Raw genomic sequence first — 16389 nt, 5'->3', positions numbered from 1 at the left:
ATCTCCACATATATATATTTAGAGCTTCAGGTGTAAATTCAAATAGATCAAATAAAACTAAGACAACCATATTTGTCTCTGCTATGCTAATTTTTAATGAACTATCACTGATACTGATACTTTTAGATCAACATGTCTGCACATGTCCACAGTGGACAGCACATGCTCCTTCTTCAGAGCCCACTGTGGGAAGGCTGAAGCCCTCGGTCTGCACCAGCTAAAGAGATAAAGCACAATGAGACTAATATACATAACGTATCCTGATGTTTTTTCAAATGTAATATTCAACTCTTTTAATGTGTGTTTCTGGTCGAGTATTCTACAGGCCAAAGACTACAAGCCCAGGTCATCTCAAATTGGTTTCCAATTGAGTCCAATGTGCTTAAATGGCCTCCACAAAAACAAAACCTAAATCCAGTTGAGCACCTTTGGGATGTGCTAGAATAAGAGATGTGCATCATGCATTCGATGCTAATATTGCCGGCGCTGGAGGAGAAAATAAAATCCTACTAGCTGACACATTTCTTACACAAGTCAAATCGCTGTCTCCCTTCGTGACATAATAACAGGTGAATTATCTTTTAAGGATGAGGTGGCCAAATTTGCTGAGTGAGATACCCATTATGAATGTGGGCATTGGGAGGTGACATGATCGGTATCTGGGACCACAAAATCACTAAACACAGAAAAAAAGGAACCATTTCACTTTTTAAGAAGAGAAAAATATGAGGAACCGTAGAAAATTTAACCCAGTGTTAAAGCACTCTGAGCTGTATTGTCTCTTGTCCTGTCCTTGTTTATCTTACATAGATATAGTTAGTATTAGGGCCTTTTTATCTTTTTCATTTTATTTAAATTTTGTGAGTTATTATTATTTGTAATTTCTAGTTTTATATCTGTTGCAGATATATTTTGATATTCTTATAAATGCACCATGGGCGGCTTTGGGTGAAATGGCATTTCGATTCGCTGTATACTGTGTATATTGTTGTATTAACAACATGAATTGAATTGAATTGAACTGGCCTTTGAGCTAAGGGTGCTTAAACTAACTTTGCAAGGTATGAAGCTATCATTAGCTTGCTAGCCCTTTTGTCTCCACATATTTAGAGCTTCAGGTGCAAATTCAAAAGTCATCTTTATTTAGCACATTTAAAGCACATCAAGTGTCTGCCAAAGTGCTGAACAGAGGGATAATATAATCAAAAAGAAAGAATTAAAATAGATATGATGAAAACATTATAGAAACCCCTGATAGTTGATCAAATAAAACTAAGACAACCATATTTTCTCTAATATGTTTATTTTTCATGAACTAGCACTGATACTGATACTTTATTTAGATCTACATGTCTGCACATGTCCACAGTGAATAGTACATGCCCTTTATTCAGAGGTGACTGTGGGAAGGCTGGGCAGGATGCTGGTCCAGAAATGCACATAACGCAGCCTCATTTCCTGCCTTATGTAATTCTGGTTCATGTCAGAATTGATCTCCAGGAACTTTTCACCACTTCTGGTGAATGTTGGCCAGGTAGCAGGCACGGCTGAATCTCCCTTGTTAGGATCTCTGTTGATCAGAGAAATTGAAAACATCACTGATGTGTTTTTAATTTGTATTACAATAAGTGATTCAGTTGTTTGATTTCTTTGACGCAAAAATCTGTGTCTGCAGAATTATACCCAGTTTTGGCAAAGTTGGTCCAGTAGGAGATCAAATAGTCAGAGACACGGCGATGGCTTGGCCAGTATACAAGTGGTGAGCTGAAGGGCTTTCCAAACACGTACTGCAGGTCGTCAGCGTGGTCAGCTCCCATCCAGCTTGGGTAGGGCAATAAAGGACCGCCCAGAAGGTTGGGCTCAGAGAAGAGGTAGGAGTAGGTGCGACCAGTTCTTTGATGAGACAAAAAGAACAGGAAAATTAATGTGATGATAACTCCACCACTGCTAAAAAAAATATGTATTTTTATTTCGTAAGTAATTAATTAGATAAACTGTGACATCTGTATTTCAAGTTCACATTCTCACGTGGCATGGTCAGCATGAAGATAAAGGGCAGCCTGTGTAGGAACCAGGAAAATGTAGTCTGTTTCAATATCAACAATGGTTTTCTTGATGGTATCCCAGGTGGGAAAACTTCCCCAATTTGAGGTATACGTGGAGTAGGCATTGTTCAGGCCAGACTCACCCTTCTCCTTTGTCAAGGCAGCCAAAAGCCTCCTCACATCATTACTGCAATCAGAAAGAGAGAACTGATAAAATTCCTTACTGCCACCAAATCATGGTTTACCGTTTTGCGATGTGTAAGTTGTTTGAAATTGTTTCATGATGCAATTCCAAATCACTCCAAAGCTGATCAAAGCACTCAAACTCACGTAGGGGTGACAACCAGATCAAGGTTGACTGATGGAACATCAAAATTGGTGAACATATGCCCGTCCATGTTGTTGACTCCAGCAATGTAGTCAATTTCAGCTGCATTGTGGAACAAGTTGGAAGGATCGTCCGGCAAGAAATCACCATCGATCACAGGGGCTATCTCCAGGTTCAACACAAGGGGCTCTAAGATATGCACACAATCAGAAATCATTATATATATGCCAGAAATTGTGCAATAATTAGTATGAATATAATTTGGTGGGTAATTTAAGCAGAACTGTTTTCATCACGTATAAATTAGGTTTTGTGGAACGTAGTCCTTACGATCAGGTGAACTGAGCAAATTCACAGTTCCCGCCTTTGTTAGGGTCCCAGGATCAGTCATCTTCAGACAGGAAGCCATTCTGTTATCAGTTGGGCAGTTGACCTTCCGAGCAACCTGCAGAGTGGGTGCAAATTATCTGTAATTACCCCCATGTTTTATGCATGTTTCTATTATTATTTCCTTATTTGATCAAAAAAAAAAAGAAAAGTGGTTATATGTAAAGAAGCTGCTATGTACCTCCTCAGCAAACCTACGAGGGTCTCTGTTGAGTGCCCAGGGGCAAAGTGCCACCCCACTCTGGGAGATGGCTCTCCTGATGATCCCTTTATTGTGGGGAGTGAGAGTCTGTAGGTGGAATGTCAGGAGAAATACATATTTCACTATCTGCTTTGAAATGAGTTCCACCTATGGATAGATGGTCAGAAAAAGAACAAATACTCTTACCTGGAAGCTAACACTAACTCCACCTGCAGATTCTCCAAAGACGGTGATGTTGTCAGGGTCGCCTCCAAATGAGCGGATGTTTCTGTGCACCCAGGCGATGGCGGCCTGCTGATCCCACAAACCGTAGTTTCCTGAGGATTAAATATAATCAAGTTTGTAGAAAGAATCACTATTTAAATGGAAGTATTTCTGTATTGGCAGTCCAGCATGTACCAGGTTCTGTAAGATGTGTGTACCTACCAGGTAAATCAGAATCTCCAGTGCTCATGAAGCCCATAGGTCCCACACGGTACCCAAGTGTCACTACAATAACATTCCCTCTGTCTGCTATCTCCTTTCCATAGTACATGTAGTTATCAAGGTAGTAAGGCCCCATGGAGCCTCCAATCATGAAGCCTCCTCCGTAGATCCAAACCATGACAGGGAGACCAGAAGATACTAGAAGGATGAAGACAGTTAGCACTGGTCTAATTTAATATATAAACATTTTTGGCTTCTGTCTTTACCTGAGCTGCCATGAGGAACCCAAATGTTAAGGTACAGACAGTCCTCACTGCCTACGTAGCTATTCTGGAAGAAGTTCAGCTGAAGGCACTCGTCTCTGTACTGTGTGGCCTTTAGAACACCTGACCAGAAACACACATTAAAAGAGTAGTGTGTTATCATTTAAGATTACCATGAAGCATCAAGTATGTTATTATTACATATTTCTTCACACAGAGCTGGCCTTAGCGAATACTTATTTCACTTTGCAAGCAGAAGATGAAACATATTTAAAAGGAAATGAGCAGAAAAAGCTTCTGTGAGTTTCAAACATAATTGTTAAAGAGGTCAAATCTAGTGAAAAATGCTGTCCACCCACCTCCCCAACCAGGGTGACGCTTTGGTTTCTCAAACCTTCCAGGAATGTCAGCAAAGGGAATTCCCTTGAAGATGTCCATGGAACGGGATAATCCAAGACTAATTGTTTCACCCTCAACCATCCCTCCCTCAGTTTGCACCACGCCAAGCTACAGAGATTAAGGCAATAAATGGACTAAATATGTGAGCCATAAAAAAAGATGGATGTTTGGGTTTTTTACCACACTGATTAAATTGAGCACAATATGTTTCAATTTGAACACTTAGTGTAACAAAATTACACATGTTGTAATCACGCAGTCACAGCTGAATTATCAGTGCACAACCGAACTTGAAACATATTCTGCACAGTGAAACCTTTAGAGATATCCAAAAGAAAGTCTGTAAACATGAAAAATACATTTTATGTGATACTTACAGAGGCTGCAGAGGCCGTCTCCAGAAAAACAGCAACAGCAAACAAAATCCCCAGCTTCAGCATCATGATCAAGCTGTCAGAATTTCCCTGATTGTCAGCCAGACTTTTATAAAGGAACCAACATTGCACAACATCTGACCAACGTGGAGTCCGTGGCCCCTGGTTTTCTCACTGTTGAATAATATTTAACCACCTTGTATACACTACATCTTCCCCCAAACTTCCCCACATTTAACTAGAAAACCAAAATCGACTAAAAAGAATGGTTAATGGTAGTTATCATGAGACATCTCTTTTAATGTCTGCTCTAATAAGTAGGTAAGCTATTTATAATTATTTATAAATATACAATAAAATTACAAATGATAAACAAGGAGCACAAATACTTTTATTCTTAGTCAACAGAAAAACTAATTCCGATACATACTCGTGAAAATTAGCTGGAGTTAACTGGTGTTATTAAAATCTTTCTTGGGGAAAAAAAAGAAAAATAGTCTCTTTTTATTTTATGTTCTGCACTTCTTCTATTTGCAGGTTTTCTCTACATCTAAAGAATATCTGGAGGTGCAGATGCCACCAATATTGTGTTTGGCTTGTATTTAGTTTAAATACTTCAAAAACTTCAAAAACAGTCAGTGTATTAAAAAAGGAATACCATGACACAATATATATCTGTTTTTCCTTACTTATCATCTGATAAGGAAAAGTGGGCAGGAGAATTGCAAAGGAAAAGACAAGGCGTATGCTGAGAATCAGAACAGCCTTACACTAGTATCTCCTTAACAGGGTGAAAACTATACAGAAGATAGACTACAAAACATGCATGTGACTTTACCATAACGTGTTCAACCCCCCTTTTTTTCAGTGTTGGTCGTATAAACAAGAACAGCCAAATATTCCTTAATTTCAAAGGTTAAAATTTTAAAAAAGAAGGAACATTCAGGGCCACATGAACTGACAGCAGCAGCACCACAAAACCAGCTTTTGACATTGGAAAGCTGCTGGATTTACTAGAACGCCACAGTGTCAGTTTTATGACTGAAAGTTGTGAACAGAGATGTTTTGGTGGCTGGTCTCATGCATATGTATTTGTAAGAGTTTCACTTTCAGGACAAGAATTAACGTGATTGTGATATTTGCTGCTAAAAGAGTTTATTTCTAGGAGCGGGAGATGAAGTCATCAGGACCAGGTCCTAAACGGCACTTTGCTTGGATGGCTGAAAGCCGCGCGCGTGGTGCCAAAACGTTCGCCCTAAAACTCTTCACTTATTCCTCAGGCTGAGTGTCTAGACACAAGCCCCACTCACTCTCCGTCAGAAACACTGGGAGTTTCACTGGGACAAAAATGAACTGAATTGAGCTTTTTTTCTTGGCATTGCGCACCCAGCGAGCTGCTTTTCTCTGCTGAATCTGTAACAAATAGGAGTGTCAGCCTTCTCACATTTATCTGAATTGCCAGCAGAAGTGTCAGCAGTGTCTTTGACTACAGCTTAAGAGAAACTGCTTTTTGGGGCTCCTCTATTTACCCAAAATGCCTGAACATATTTAGAAAAAAAAAGAGATCCACAAAAACAGTACAAGTACAGGACCAAAGTTCATGTTGTTCTTCAGTGTTTTGCAGTTCATAGTTCAAATTGAACACTCTAAATATTTTATTCATGTACTTTCTGAGTGCCTTGTTCAGTAAAAACAAACAAACAAAAAAAACTTAAAACAGGAGACTGGAACAGTGTTGTTTGGTTTGAATCTCAATTTTGGGCCTTACGGTCGAAAATTCAAAATTCAATTTGTAGTCGTTTGTTGCAAATTTTAAGTAATTACCCGTTTATTAGTTACTTTGCTATCTTTTTTTTAAATCTTTAATTTAATACGCCTAAAGGAGGAAGACCACAACAACAGGACATGGCATCCGGCGATTTTTAATGTTGGTTATGAATGTTATTTGGTCAGAAAAACTGAACCTTTATTTGTGTCCATGGTGAACTCCAGTTATACTGTAACTAACAAAAATGTCAATTTAAACGCAAACACAAACGGTTTCTCTACATTAACAGCAAAGGGAACACAACTATTACACAAACCTTTCAAAAGAACATAATTTCTTTATTTACACGGTCACATTTTTAAAGAAACTGATGACACAACATATTAACAGTCAAATTTATGTCAACACGTGGTTTTATTGTGTTACATGTAATCTAAAATTTCGGTCTCCATCTCATTTTCACTTCCTTCAGATGGCTGAAATTCATCTTCCTCATCCTCCTCTTCATCCTCCCTATTCTCATACTCCCCCACTTCATCTTCCTCCTCCTCTGCATAAACATCTTTTACGCTTTGGCCTTTACGTCTTCGTCTTTTGGGTAATTCCGGCAGCACTGAAGGACAAACAGAACAAAAAGCCAAAACCAAAAAGTAAAAAGTGGGTGCCAGGTGGTCTTGTTCATGACTCATTTACTTCAAATACTGAAAATAGTCACTGTTAAGTTTTGTCTATGAGTTTTGGTTTGTCATGATAATCCATAATCAGTGCTTCAAAATGTTAGTGCACAAACAAACAGGTTTATTTTTAGGGTAGCATGTTAGCATTTTTCTATTAGAACAACGCAGGGCATCAATGTTTCTGCAGGAATTGTGACTCCAATCATGGAACCAAAAACATAAAAAGTTGACCTACTATCAAAGAAAACATTAATGGATAACAAGAGCTGCTAAAACCAATTTTGCTCGAAACATGGATGTTTTTTTTTTAAAGATTTATTGTTGGCATTTTGCAGATATTGGATAGTGACAGAAAGAGAAAGGTGCCCAGCAAAGGTGCCTGGGCTGCAATCTCAGTTGGACCACCGGTTGACTAACGTTAATATCTGAACATAGTTCAGTCCATCCAGTTGTTGTTCACACTCTTTTACTTAAAACTAGACTATGTAACTGGAGTAGCTGCTGGTCATAAGTAGGCTTAGAGGGAAAAAACTTTGCAGCTAATGAATAGAGAAGAGCAAAGAAAACTATCAGGTGAGAAACTAAACTAAAAGCAGGGCATGATTTGGAGTAAAAGTAAAACAAGTTCTGGGTGCACACTGTGTCAAGTTAACATACTCTAATGATCAAGGCGGTTACACAGTAATAAGCGTCACAACTTTTTCCTTACCTGGCTTCTGCGCTCTGATCACCGCCTTGATCATGGCTGAGATCATGTCCCTCAGCTTGTCTGTGGTGCCAACGACACACCAGCCGTCACGCTCGTCACAGTGCTGCTCGTTTCCGTTGTTCTGCTCGATCTCCTTTTGGATGCTGCAAAATGGCAAACGCTTACATTAGTCATTCTAATGGAACCACGACATATTTGATAAATCCACCAGATAATTAAAATGCTACACTGGATACTTTAAAATAATAAAATCTTTTTCATTGTTGCTCCTGTTATGTATTCATAAAAAATAATTTCACAGAATCGTACATTCATGTTTTCCTCCCTATTAACATTAGCACATCTTGCTATCTTCTCTTATCCCACCAAAAACAGAAACAGCCAGCACTTCGGAGTATACAAAATATATCTGAAAAGCAGTTAAATCTACTCTTTGAGAATCTTTAGATAACAACATTTTTAGGAGTTAGGTGAAAGGACCTGTGGAAAACCCAGACATCAGTTTGATCAACTTTATTTAGATGAAAAATGATGACAGATGCGAGTAGATATGACCGTTATGAACATTACTGTGTATTACCTTTCCACATCCAAATCACAGACCTGGTAAAACATTTGTCTGTGAGGAGGCAGCATGCCCTCTCTGAAAATGTAGGATGATTCCTGTGGAGATGAAACAGAGGACACAGACAGCTTCTCCATTACTTTTTTTGCAAGACAGCTTGCATTTAAACTGTCATTAAATGCCTTTGTAGCTTCAGGCATTTTCACTATCATGCTATAGAAATGTCAATGTGTTCAAAAAAAGAAAAAAAAAAAGATTTCAATAAATGAACAGAATATACAGCACTGGGCTAAAGTTTTGATCCACCCCTCATTTCCTTTTGAGTGTCATCTGTAAAACACGGTGGCGTCTCTGTCATTATTTGGGGCTGCATTTCAGCCAGTGGTGTCTTGTCAAAACTGACTGAATTATAAACACAGAAATGCGTGTTTAGATTTTAATCCAACATGCAGTGGGATCTGGAAAGTATCCAACTGACAGCAGTTCGGTTTTCAGCATGATCCCCGACCCACTTCCAAACAGTAAAAGATAGAAAATCATGTCATGGATTGGCCTCCCCAGAGCTGTTTCAGTCTTTAAATGCTGTATGTATTTCAAGCGAAATGTAAAGAAATAAGGCATGGCTTCAGACTCAAGACCTTTGCACAATACTGTAAACTCTGGCCATACAATCATGAAATTCATCCCATCATATATTCTTTTTTAAGCATGCTTCTAGAAGAATACTCAGGGTCCCATGAAGAAGGAGAGCTTTAATTCAAGTTGGGTTCAATTTAGTTCTATTTACAAAGCCCCAGTTTACAACAATGGTCACCTTACAGTGCTTTATATTCTAAAGACACAAAAATAGAGAGAATTTCAAAATGAAAAATCCCCTCCCCATCCTGCAAGAGGTTTGTTTAACAGGAAGACACGGCAGAAAAACTAGGTTCAAGGCTCTGACTGGATGGGGAAAAATATAACGGAAAATATGAACATATAAAAAACAATTAACAAGCAGCACCAAACACAACTTCTGAGAGAGCAAACAAAACCTACTGACTATCAACAGAGGCTTATAAAAACACGAGGAGTAAAATGAGGGGAATGAAGGAGAAGTACATCATGGGAAGCGTACCTCATCAAGCCTAAATATAAGTGTTATCAAAAATGTTTTTTTAAAGCCTGATATTGTAACTATAGAAGGTGTGTGTGCTTAAAACATCTGGCATGTTTGCTCTGATAATGGTCACTGACCTTCAGCTGGTATGTGACTGGAGCTGGATCTCGACTGCTGCTGGGACCCTCCTGAGTGGGAAGATCCATCACACTAGCTGGCTGGGGTGCTGGGGAAAAAAGGACAGCACAACACTGAATAGAGCAATGACTTCATTTACTAACTTAGTAACAAGGTTACTTTTAAAACACTTGAGTCTTGACAATTCATACACTGCACTCACCGCTCTCCCTTTTGTGTGAATATATGTGCAAATCAGAGGCTCTGATAGGCTCACAAATAATATTTGTGTGCATTATCCTCCATACTTCTAAAACACTTACCCGACTTGTTTAATGTGTTTGGCAGACTGTAGTTCAGGGAGCTTCTCTTGGCTTTTATTGGTATGTTGGATAGCAAGTAGCCTAAAAATGGGAACAAATGAAATCAAAAATGCTCATCATAACAAACTAGCTGATTTTGCAAAATGACTAAATTGCTCAAGTTTGTTTTTTGCCCTTTTGAAACACAAACGCTGATGTTAAATGTAGAAAAAGTTTCAACAGAAACGGAGAAATCCTGCTCTCACCGTGCTTGGAGCTACAACGGATCCTGAAATCCAGCATCTGATATTTTTTGGCCTCTGGGGTCTTTCGGGGATCGTAGCCGAGCTTCACCCACAGGCTTCTCCACGGCCCTGTCACCTACATACAAAAAGTCTACCTATGTTAATCTCTTTTTACAGGAAATGAGAGACTGCACAAGTCTCTCATCCAGCAGATGGACATAACAATATCAACAAAAGCATGTAATCTAGTAATCTTTATTACTTTTGAGCATTTATTTTTTAGGACTTGTGGCATTTTAGGCTTTGACTTGATTCAATGTTGTATAGTAAATGGATATTACTTATTCAGTGTCATATTAAATAAGTCATAGCCTTAAACCAATGGCTAAACTTTTAGCCAAATAGGGAAATGTAAAGTAAACTATTATAGCTAAATTACCTCTAAGCTTAAATTCACCCTACAAATATAAATTCTGCTTATTGCTATGCAGTAAATTAAATATTAATAGGTTAAATTTGTCTTTTTAAGTATTTCATTCACTACACAGTTGTATAAGTGTACATTCTTATTCATGACAATATCACTGGTATTTGATTAAAATGGAAGCAAACACAGACATTTCTAAGATTTTAGGGCAGACTGAGTAAGTACAGCAGATTTTTTTAATTAAAATTTCAATATTTCAAAACACCTGAGTGAAGTCGTTGATAACCTCACCATGTAGTAGGCATAGAAGGGCAGCAGCAGCTTCAGTTTATCAGGGTGGAGGTTGATGTTGGCTTTGACTGCGTTCCGTGACCAGATGGGCCGGCTCTCAAACATCTAGGTGCAAAGTATTTTGAGATTAGATAATAACCAAACATGATGGAAAGCAATATTTATGTAACATTATATAAAAGATAGCCTTGTAACATTTTGCTATTTTGGAGAGAAAACTGCTGATTATTGTTGGTTGACCTGCGCTTCTGAAATCAGGTGATGGAAAACGAACAAAAATACCAGTAGATGCAGATTGTGAGCCAAAAAACACAACAAGACAGAGTTTTCAAAGTGTCCGAGCAGATGTAAATACAGCTGTGCAATCTCCCCTCAGTTCCTGCGCTTATCAACTAGTGACCCTTGCAATCAGAGTGTGGCTGAGTGCTGGACACACCTTTTTCAGCTGCTCTTCAGCCTTCTTGTCACACTCATTCATGCAGATTCGCTTCCAGGTCACTTTAGCTGCCTCGAGGCACTCTGCAGGCACGACGGGATCAGTGAAGCTGACAAAAATGGCGTTGTGGGGCCGGCCAGCGCGATTTAAACCAATGAAATTCTTACTGTCACCTGGCATTTGGCTACAAACGCAAAAAAGAGGTGAAATATTATAGGTATCACCCTGAAACTAAAGATCGATAAAGGCTTCCCAATATTGCTGTTTGGGGGTTTACAGTGGTTTACTAACTTTAGATGGACGTCAGGCCGATAGAAATAATCCACGGGACTGTCGAGGCGTGAGAAGATGGGTGGGGGGAGAAAGTAAGGCATGGGCTGCTCAAAGAACTCTTGACTCTCGGGTTTGCGGAGGATGATTTTGTCATACAAAGACGTATGTTTTCCACCTTCTGAATGCACAGCGAGGCACTGGAAGTCTGCCAGCCCTGCAAACGGCAAACATCAGAACAAACATTGTCACTTGCATTATTTGTACTTTTTCTGATACGCTGTCATCTTCTGTCTGAGATCAAACCACCCTGTGACAGAAAGCATTGCCATGCTGGAATTTAAGACAAAGGGATTGAGTGCATGGACATTTTTCGCTTTCAGAAGTGTGGCATGCCAGAAACCACTGCCTAAAACAAGTTAATATGATGTTTGGTAAGATCATGGGAGGGTCCCCGTGTCAAGACAATATATAATATAATTCCCACAGATGTGACCCCCCATTACTGAATTTCATTGAAAGAAAAAAAAAAGAAATTCTGCGCCCAATAAATTGCACCGATAATCTTCATATTTCATCTCCTTGTTTCATGTGCTGGCATTTGATGTCTGAAGCAATCTTCCTAAGTTGTCTAAAACAAAAAGTAAATAAATAAATCTGCCATTTGGCCACTGGAGGGCACTGTAGTAAACATGTACAGCATCAGTCAAACTGGATTTCCTTTGATTGTTTAAATTCTCACTTTTAACATGATCAAGATGCCACATCGGTAAGATCATCATGACTAAATTACGTATAAACTGTATGAGGAACGAATAAATATTAGAGATTCTTAAAAAAGTGAAACCAAACATTGAAAGAGGACCAAAGGCGAACAAAATTAACACTTTATTATGCTACAGGTGGATAACTGAGAGACACACCCGTGAATTTGTATGTGGTTCCAATGACTCCGAGCATGTCCATGTGGATTTCAGCATCCTTGGGGTCATTTTTTCGCGCCCGCCGTCGCACTCTGAGGAGGAGGTTGCCTGATGAGACGCGGTTTCCGTACAGTGAGTGACAGAAAGGGTCTTGGGGCCGGTAACGCAGCTCGAGACGCTTGCTGGGGTTGGAATAGGTCTGTGGGATTAATGGGAAATAAAGGGTACAGGTATTAACCACAAAAGTGAGAAAGATTTGAGTATCAGTTAATTACCCACAAAAAAAAAACAATTTAACATGCAAAATAGACAATACATTTTAAATAAAACAGCTCTCCCCTCCAATCCCACAAAGCTACAACCAAGGGCAGGAACGTATGTTTCATATGTTTTATGAAATATTTAAACTTCAAAGAAATTTAAATACCAACTTGTTATTTGTGTATCTCAGTGGAGCACAGCATTCAAATTTCTCTGTTTCAACCTATGGGAGCCAGTGCACCTGGCTGTAATTAAGCCAGGTTGCAGGAGAGGGCGCTCATGAGAAAGTCTTCAAAGGATTGGAGCTAAAGAAGGTAAAAGGCAAAATAATTCTAATAATTTGTGCTAATTGTTTGGGTAACAATTTACGAATGGCCTTCCTCCCTTCGTGACAGCTTTTTTATCTGGAAGGTTAAAAATGTTAAAATGTTGTTGTTATAATCATAAAGATGGAAAAAACAACTGGTGTTACAGTTTATTGCCTTTCCACTGTGATCCTAGGTTCTGGTGGTCATGAATGAGCTTTTCCTCATTCAGCAGATGTAGATTAGATTAGAGATTAGATGAAACTTTATTAATCCCTCGGGTGGGTTCCTCCGGAAAATTCAGTTTCCAGTAGCAAAGCACCGAAAGAAGTTGCAAGTTACAGATACATTAAGGGGAATGAGAGTAAGGATATAAGCATAAATACACCATATATACACATATATAGATACAGAATATACAATATGGATAAACAGGATTGCTCATTTGAGTGAGTATATTGCACAGTGATTATTGCACAGTCAAATATAAGAATAAAAACAAAACAAAAACCAAATATTGCAAATATTGCACAGTGTAGAAAAGCCCCTACAACTCAGTTGTTCCCCCCTCCTTTGTCCTCCTGTTTCTCCTCCCTCTCCCCTCCAGTGAGGAGTTAAACAGTCTGATGGCGTGTGGGACAAAGGAGTTTTTAAGTCTGTTGGTTTTTGACTTTGGGAGAAGCAGCCTGTCGCTGAATAGGCTCCTCTGATTGTTTACGACCGTGTGCAGAGGATGCCCGGCATTGTTCATAATGTCCATCAGTTTCTTTAATGTCCTTTTCTCTGCCACTGTCACCAGAGTGTCCAGCTTCATGCCGACCACAGAGCTAGCCTTCCTGATTAGTTTCTCCAGCCTGGATGAGTCCTTCTTTGCTGTGCTGCTCCCCCAGCACACCACAGCATAGAAAAGTACTCCAGCAACCACCGACTGGTAAAACATCCTCAGGAGCTTCCTGCAGATGTTGAAAGACCTCAGCCTCCTGAGGAAGTACAGTCGGCTTTGGCCTTTTTTATACAGGTGCTGCGTGTTGCATGTACTGAATGAGGAAAAGCTCAGACACATTGTTGCAATGAATCTTTTTTTCTTCTTAAAATATCTCAGGCTGCCCTTCATCTGTTTTGTTAATGGTTCAGTCATTAAGGCATCAAACTCATTTAACAGGGAATAATACCTTCTGATGACTGGCAAATTTTAGTGGAGTTGAAAAATAGGATTTTTTATTTTTTACTTAGGCTCATGTTTTATATGCATACACATATACTCACTGGTCGTGTTCAACTGCTCATCTAATCAGCCAATCACATGGCAGCAACTCAAACAGTAATTCAAACAACTGCTCATTACAACCATGTTTTGCAGAAGAGCATCAATGAATGCAAAACGCATCGAACTCTGAAGCAAATGAGCTATGGGAGCAGAAGACCACACCTGATGCCACTACTATCATCTAAGAACAGGAAATTGAGGTTATGGTTCACACATTGTCACAGAAATTGAACAACAGATGACTGGAAAACTGTCTCCGGCAAGATTCTGATGTGACGGTCCATGTCACAAAGCTCAAAGATCATCTAAAATTGGTTTCACTGCACTGAAATGGGCTCTACAGTAAGCAGAAGTCAATCCAAAAGAGCAGCTTTGCATGTGGTGCAACAGGAGATTTGCATCATGAATGTGACGCTGACAAATCTGCAACAGTGTGATGCTATCATACCAATATGGACCAAAATCTCTGAGGACTATATCCAGCAGCGTGTTTAATGTATGGCACAAACTATTAAAGCAGTTCTGAAGGTAAAAGGGGGTCCAACCATGTACTATCAAGGTGTAGATGGTTCATTACATGTGAAAATGTGGAGGTTTTCAGGACACACGTTTACGTCTTTACATTTAATATAGAAAGAGTAAATTATAGGGAGGTGTGGCCAGCTTGATTTTAAACTGGAACTGTATAGGAGACCCAGCCCTAAAATGCGTTTTACAGCGCTGATCCAAAGCCTGAAAAGATCCCGGTTTTCCTCACAGACCACTTGAATTACAAAATGCTGAAAGACTGTAACTGATATAGTTTAAAACACCAAGTAAATAAAGCGATACATCAAATAAAGCGATGTATTTAAGTTACAATGTTTAAAAAAAATGAAAATATATTTTCTATGCGCTCATTAGCCGACACAATGGTTTTCAAAATAAAAGCCCGAGACTGATCTGTGTCCCAGCTTACTTTCCGCTTACTTTTGTTACTTTTTGTTCACCACCCAAAGTGGCCAGCATCCTGTCCACGCTGCTGAAGACCCCCGGATACTCCACACACACCAACTTCTTGTCCTGGAGCTCCACGGTGGACGAGCTTCCCGGGACATCCTCGTGTTCGGCGGGAAACGTCAGCTCTTTGAGAGTAAAATCCAGCTTCGCGTCCCTCATATCCGCCATACTGACTCCTTAGCTGACTAAAAATTAAGAGTAATGTAATGAACCAACTACTTTAGCCAAAAAGAACACGAAAGAAAACACATCTAACTCCTGCACCAACAGCCGTACGAGCATGTGTTCAAGTCCAAAATAACTCCGGGCGGAAACATTTCAGCACGCATGACGTTCCGGTAGCCTTTCAAAATCAGGACTCAAGACTCAAGAAGTTTATTGTCATTTTGTATGGTGTAACCCAGGCAAAAACGAAATAGTGTTTCTCGCCAGCATCTACAGTGCAATAAACAATACAGTTTAAAAAAGAATAAGCTTAAAAAGGCAGTAATAAATTGCAACAATGGGTATGGATAAATGACATAAAATCTAAGTTATAAAACAAACTCAAGTCACATTCATTTGGGTAGGTAGAAGCAGTCCTTTCACAGAAAGGGATGGTTAAATTAGGTAGTCTGTGTGTCTGTGTGCATGCGTGCGGGGGCATTACAGTCCCTTTGTGGACCTCATAGTGTAGCTGTGTGAATAGCTGAGTGGGTGGGGAGGGGGCACAGTCTGTTTATCAGTCTCACAGCTTGTGCAAAGAACCCTTCCAGCATCCTGGTGGTTCTGCAGCTGATGCTCCTGTACCTCTTGTCAGACGGCAGGAGGTAGAACAGGCTATGCGAGGGGTGGTGGGGGTCTCTGATGATGGAGATAGCTCTGCATATGCAGTGCTGTTTGTAGATCTCCTCCAGAGACGAGAGAGGGACACCAACAATCCTCCTGGTAGTCTTAACAATCCTATTGAGTTGACACTTCCCATAGGACTTGCAATTGTCAAACCAATATGTAAAACTTTGTGTTAGGATGTTTTCAATGGTGTGAGGTGAAGTGTGGAGAATCCTGCTTTTCTGAGTCTCCTGAGGGAGTAGAGACGCTTTGTGCTTTTTTGATAACTGCTGCAGTGTTAATGGAAAAGGACGGGTCATCAGCTAGGTGTACACCCAGGAACTTAACACTGCTGACCCTCTCGACAGCAGCACCATCTATGATGAGGTCTGTGTGGTGATCTCTGCCAGACTTTATGAAATCGATCACCATCTTCTTTGTTTTGTCCACATTGATGGTGAGCTTGTGGGATCTACACCACACTTCCAGCTGCT

At 39.7% G+C, this 16389-nt stretch overlaps 2 protein-coding genes across 2 annotated transcripts; both read right to left on the bottom strand.

The window, feature by feature from the left end:
- Positions 1-1286: 1286 nt before the first annotated feature.
- On the bottom strand, positions 1287-4586 carry LOC113026003 (bile salt-activated lipase-like). The gene is made up of 11 exons (XM_026174353.1): positions 4428-4586; positions 4011-4158; positions 3655-3774; positions 3389-3586; positions 3149-3279; positions 2942-3049; positions 2704-2818; positions 2376-2562; positions 2029-2232; positions 1684-1893; positions 1287-1570 (listed from the first exon to the last, which is right to left on the bottom strand). Exons 1-11 carry the CDS (start codon positions 4491-4493, stop codon positions 1387-1389), a joined length of 1671 nt encoding a protein of 556 aa, XP_026030138.1. The 5' UTR covers positions 4494-4586; the 3' UTR covers positions 1287-1386.
- Positions 4587-6509: 1923 nt separating this feature from the next.
- On the bottom strand, positions 6510-15405 carry gtf3c5 (general transcription factor IIIC, polypeptide 5). The gene is made up of 11 exons (XM_026174352.2): positions 15056-15405; positions 12254-12452; positions 11352-11547; positions 11061-11244; positions 10625-10729; positions 9928-10042; positions 9683-9763; positions 9380-9468; positions 8159-8241; positions 7579-7721; positions 6510-6805 (listed from the first exon to the last, which is right to left on the bottom strand). Exons 1-11 carry the CDS (start codon positions 15251-15253, stop codon positions 6615-6617), a joined length of 1584 nt encoding a protein of 527 aa, XP_026030137.2. The 5' UTR covers positions 15254-15405; the 3' UTR covers positions 6510-6614.
- Between the last annotated feature and the right edge of the window lie 984 nt (positions 15406-16389).

The sequence above is a fragment of the Astatotilapia calliptera genome, chromosome 7, assembly GCF_964374335.1.
Source record: "Astatotilapia calliptera chromosome 7, fAstCal68.1, whole genome shotgun sequence".
In the NCBI taxonomy this organism is placed as follows: domain Eukaryota; kingdom Metazoa; phylum Chordata; class Actinopteri; order Cichliformes; family Cichlidae; genus Astatotilapia; species Astatotilapia calliptera.
This window is presented reverse-complemented; position numbering and strand designations above follow the sequence as displayed.

What these genes read in the sequence shown, in the direction of transcription:
- gtf3c5 (XM_026174352.2), bottom strand. Translation starts at nt 15,253, where the DNA reads ATGGCGGATATGAGGGACGCGAAGCTGGATTTTACTCTCAAAGAGCTG. An exon ending in AAACACATTAAACAAGTCGG is followed by an intron (nt 9,469 to 9,682) that starts GTAAGTGTTTTA and finishes TTTTTTCCCCAG; the next exon opens with CACCCCAGCCAGCTAGTGTG. An exon ending in TGTGATTTGGATGTGGAAAG is followed by an intron (nt 7,722 to 8,158) that starts GTAATACACAGT and finishes GCCATTTTGCAG; the next exon opens with CATCCAAAAGGAGATCGAGC.
- LOC113026003 (XM_026174353.1), bottom strand. Translation starts at nt 4,493, where the DNA reads ATGATGCTGAAGCTGGGGATTTTGTTTGCTGTTGCTGTTTTTCTGGAG. An exon ending in GCGTCACCCTGGTTGGGGAG is followed by an intron (nt 3,775 to 4,010) that starts GTGGGTGGACAG and finishes GTTTCTGGTCAG; the next exon opens with GTGTTCTAAAGGCCACACAG. An exon ending in CTTCATGCTGACCATGCCAC is followed by an intron (nt 1,894 to 2,028) that starts GTGAGAATGTGA and finishes GTCTCATCAAAG; the next exon opens with AACTGGTCGCACCTACTCCT.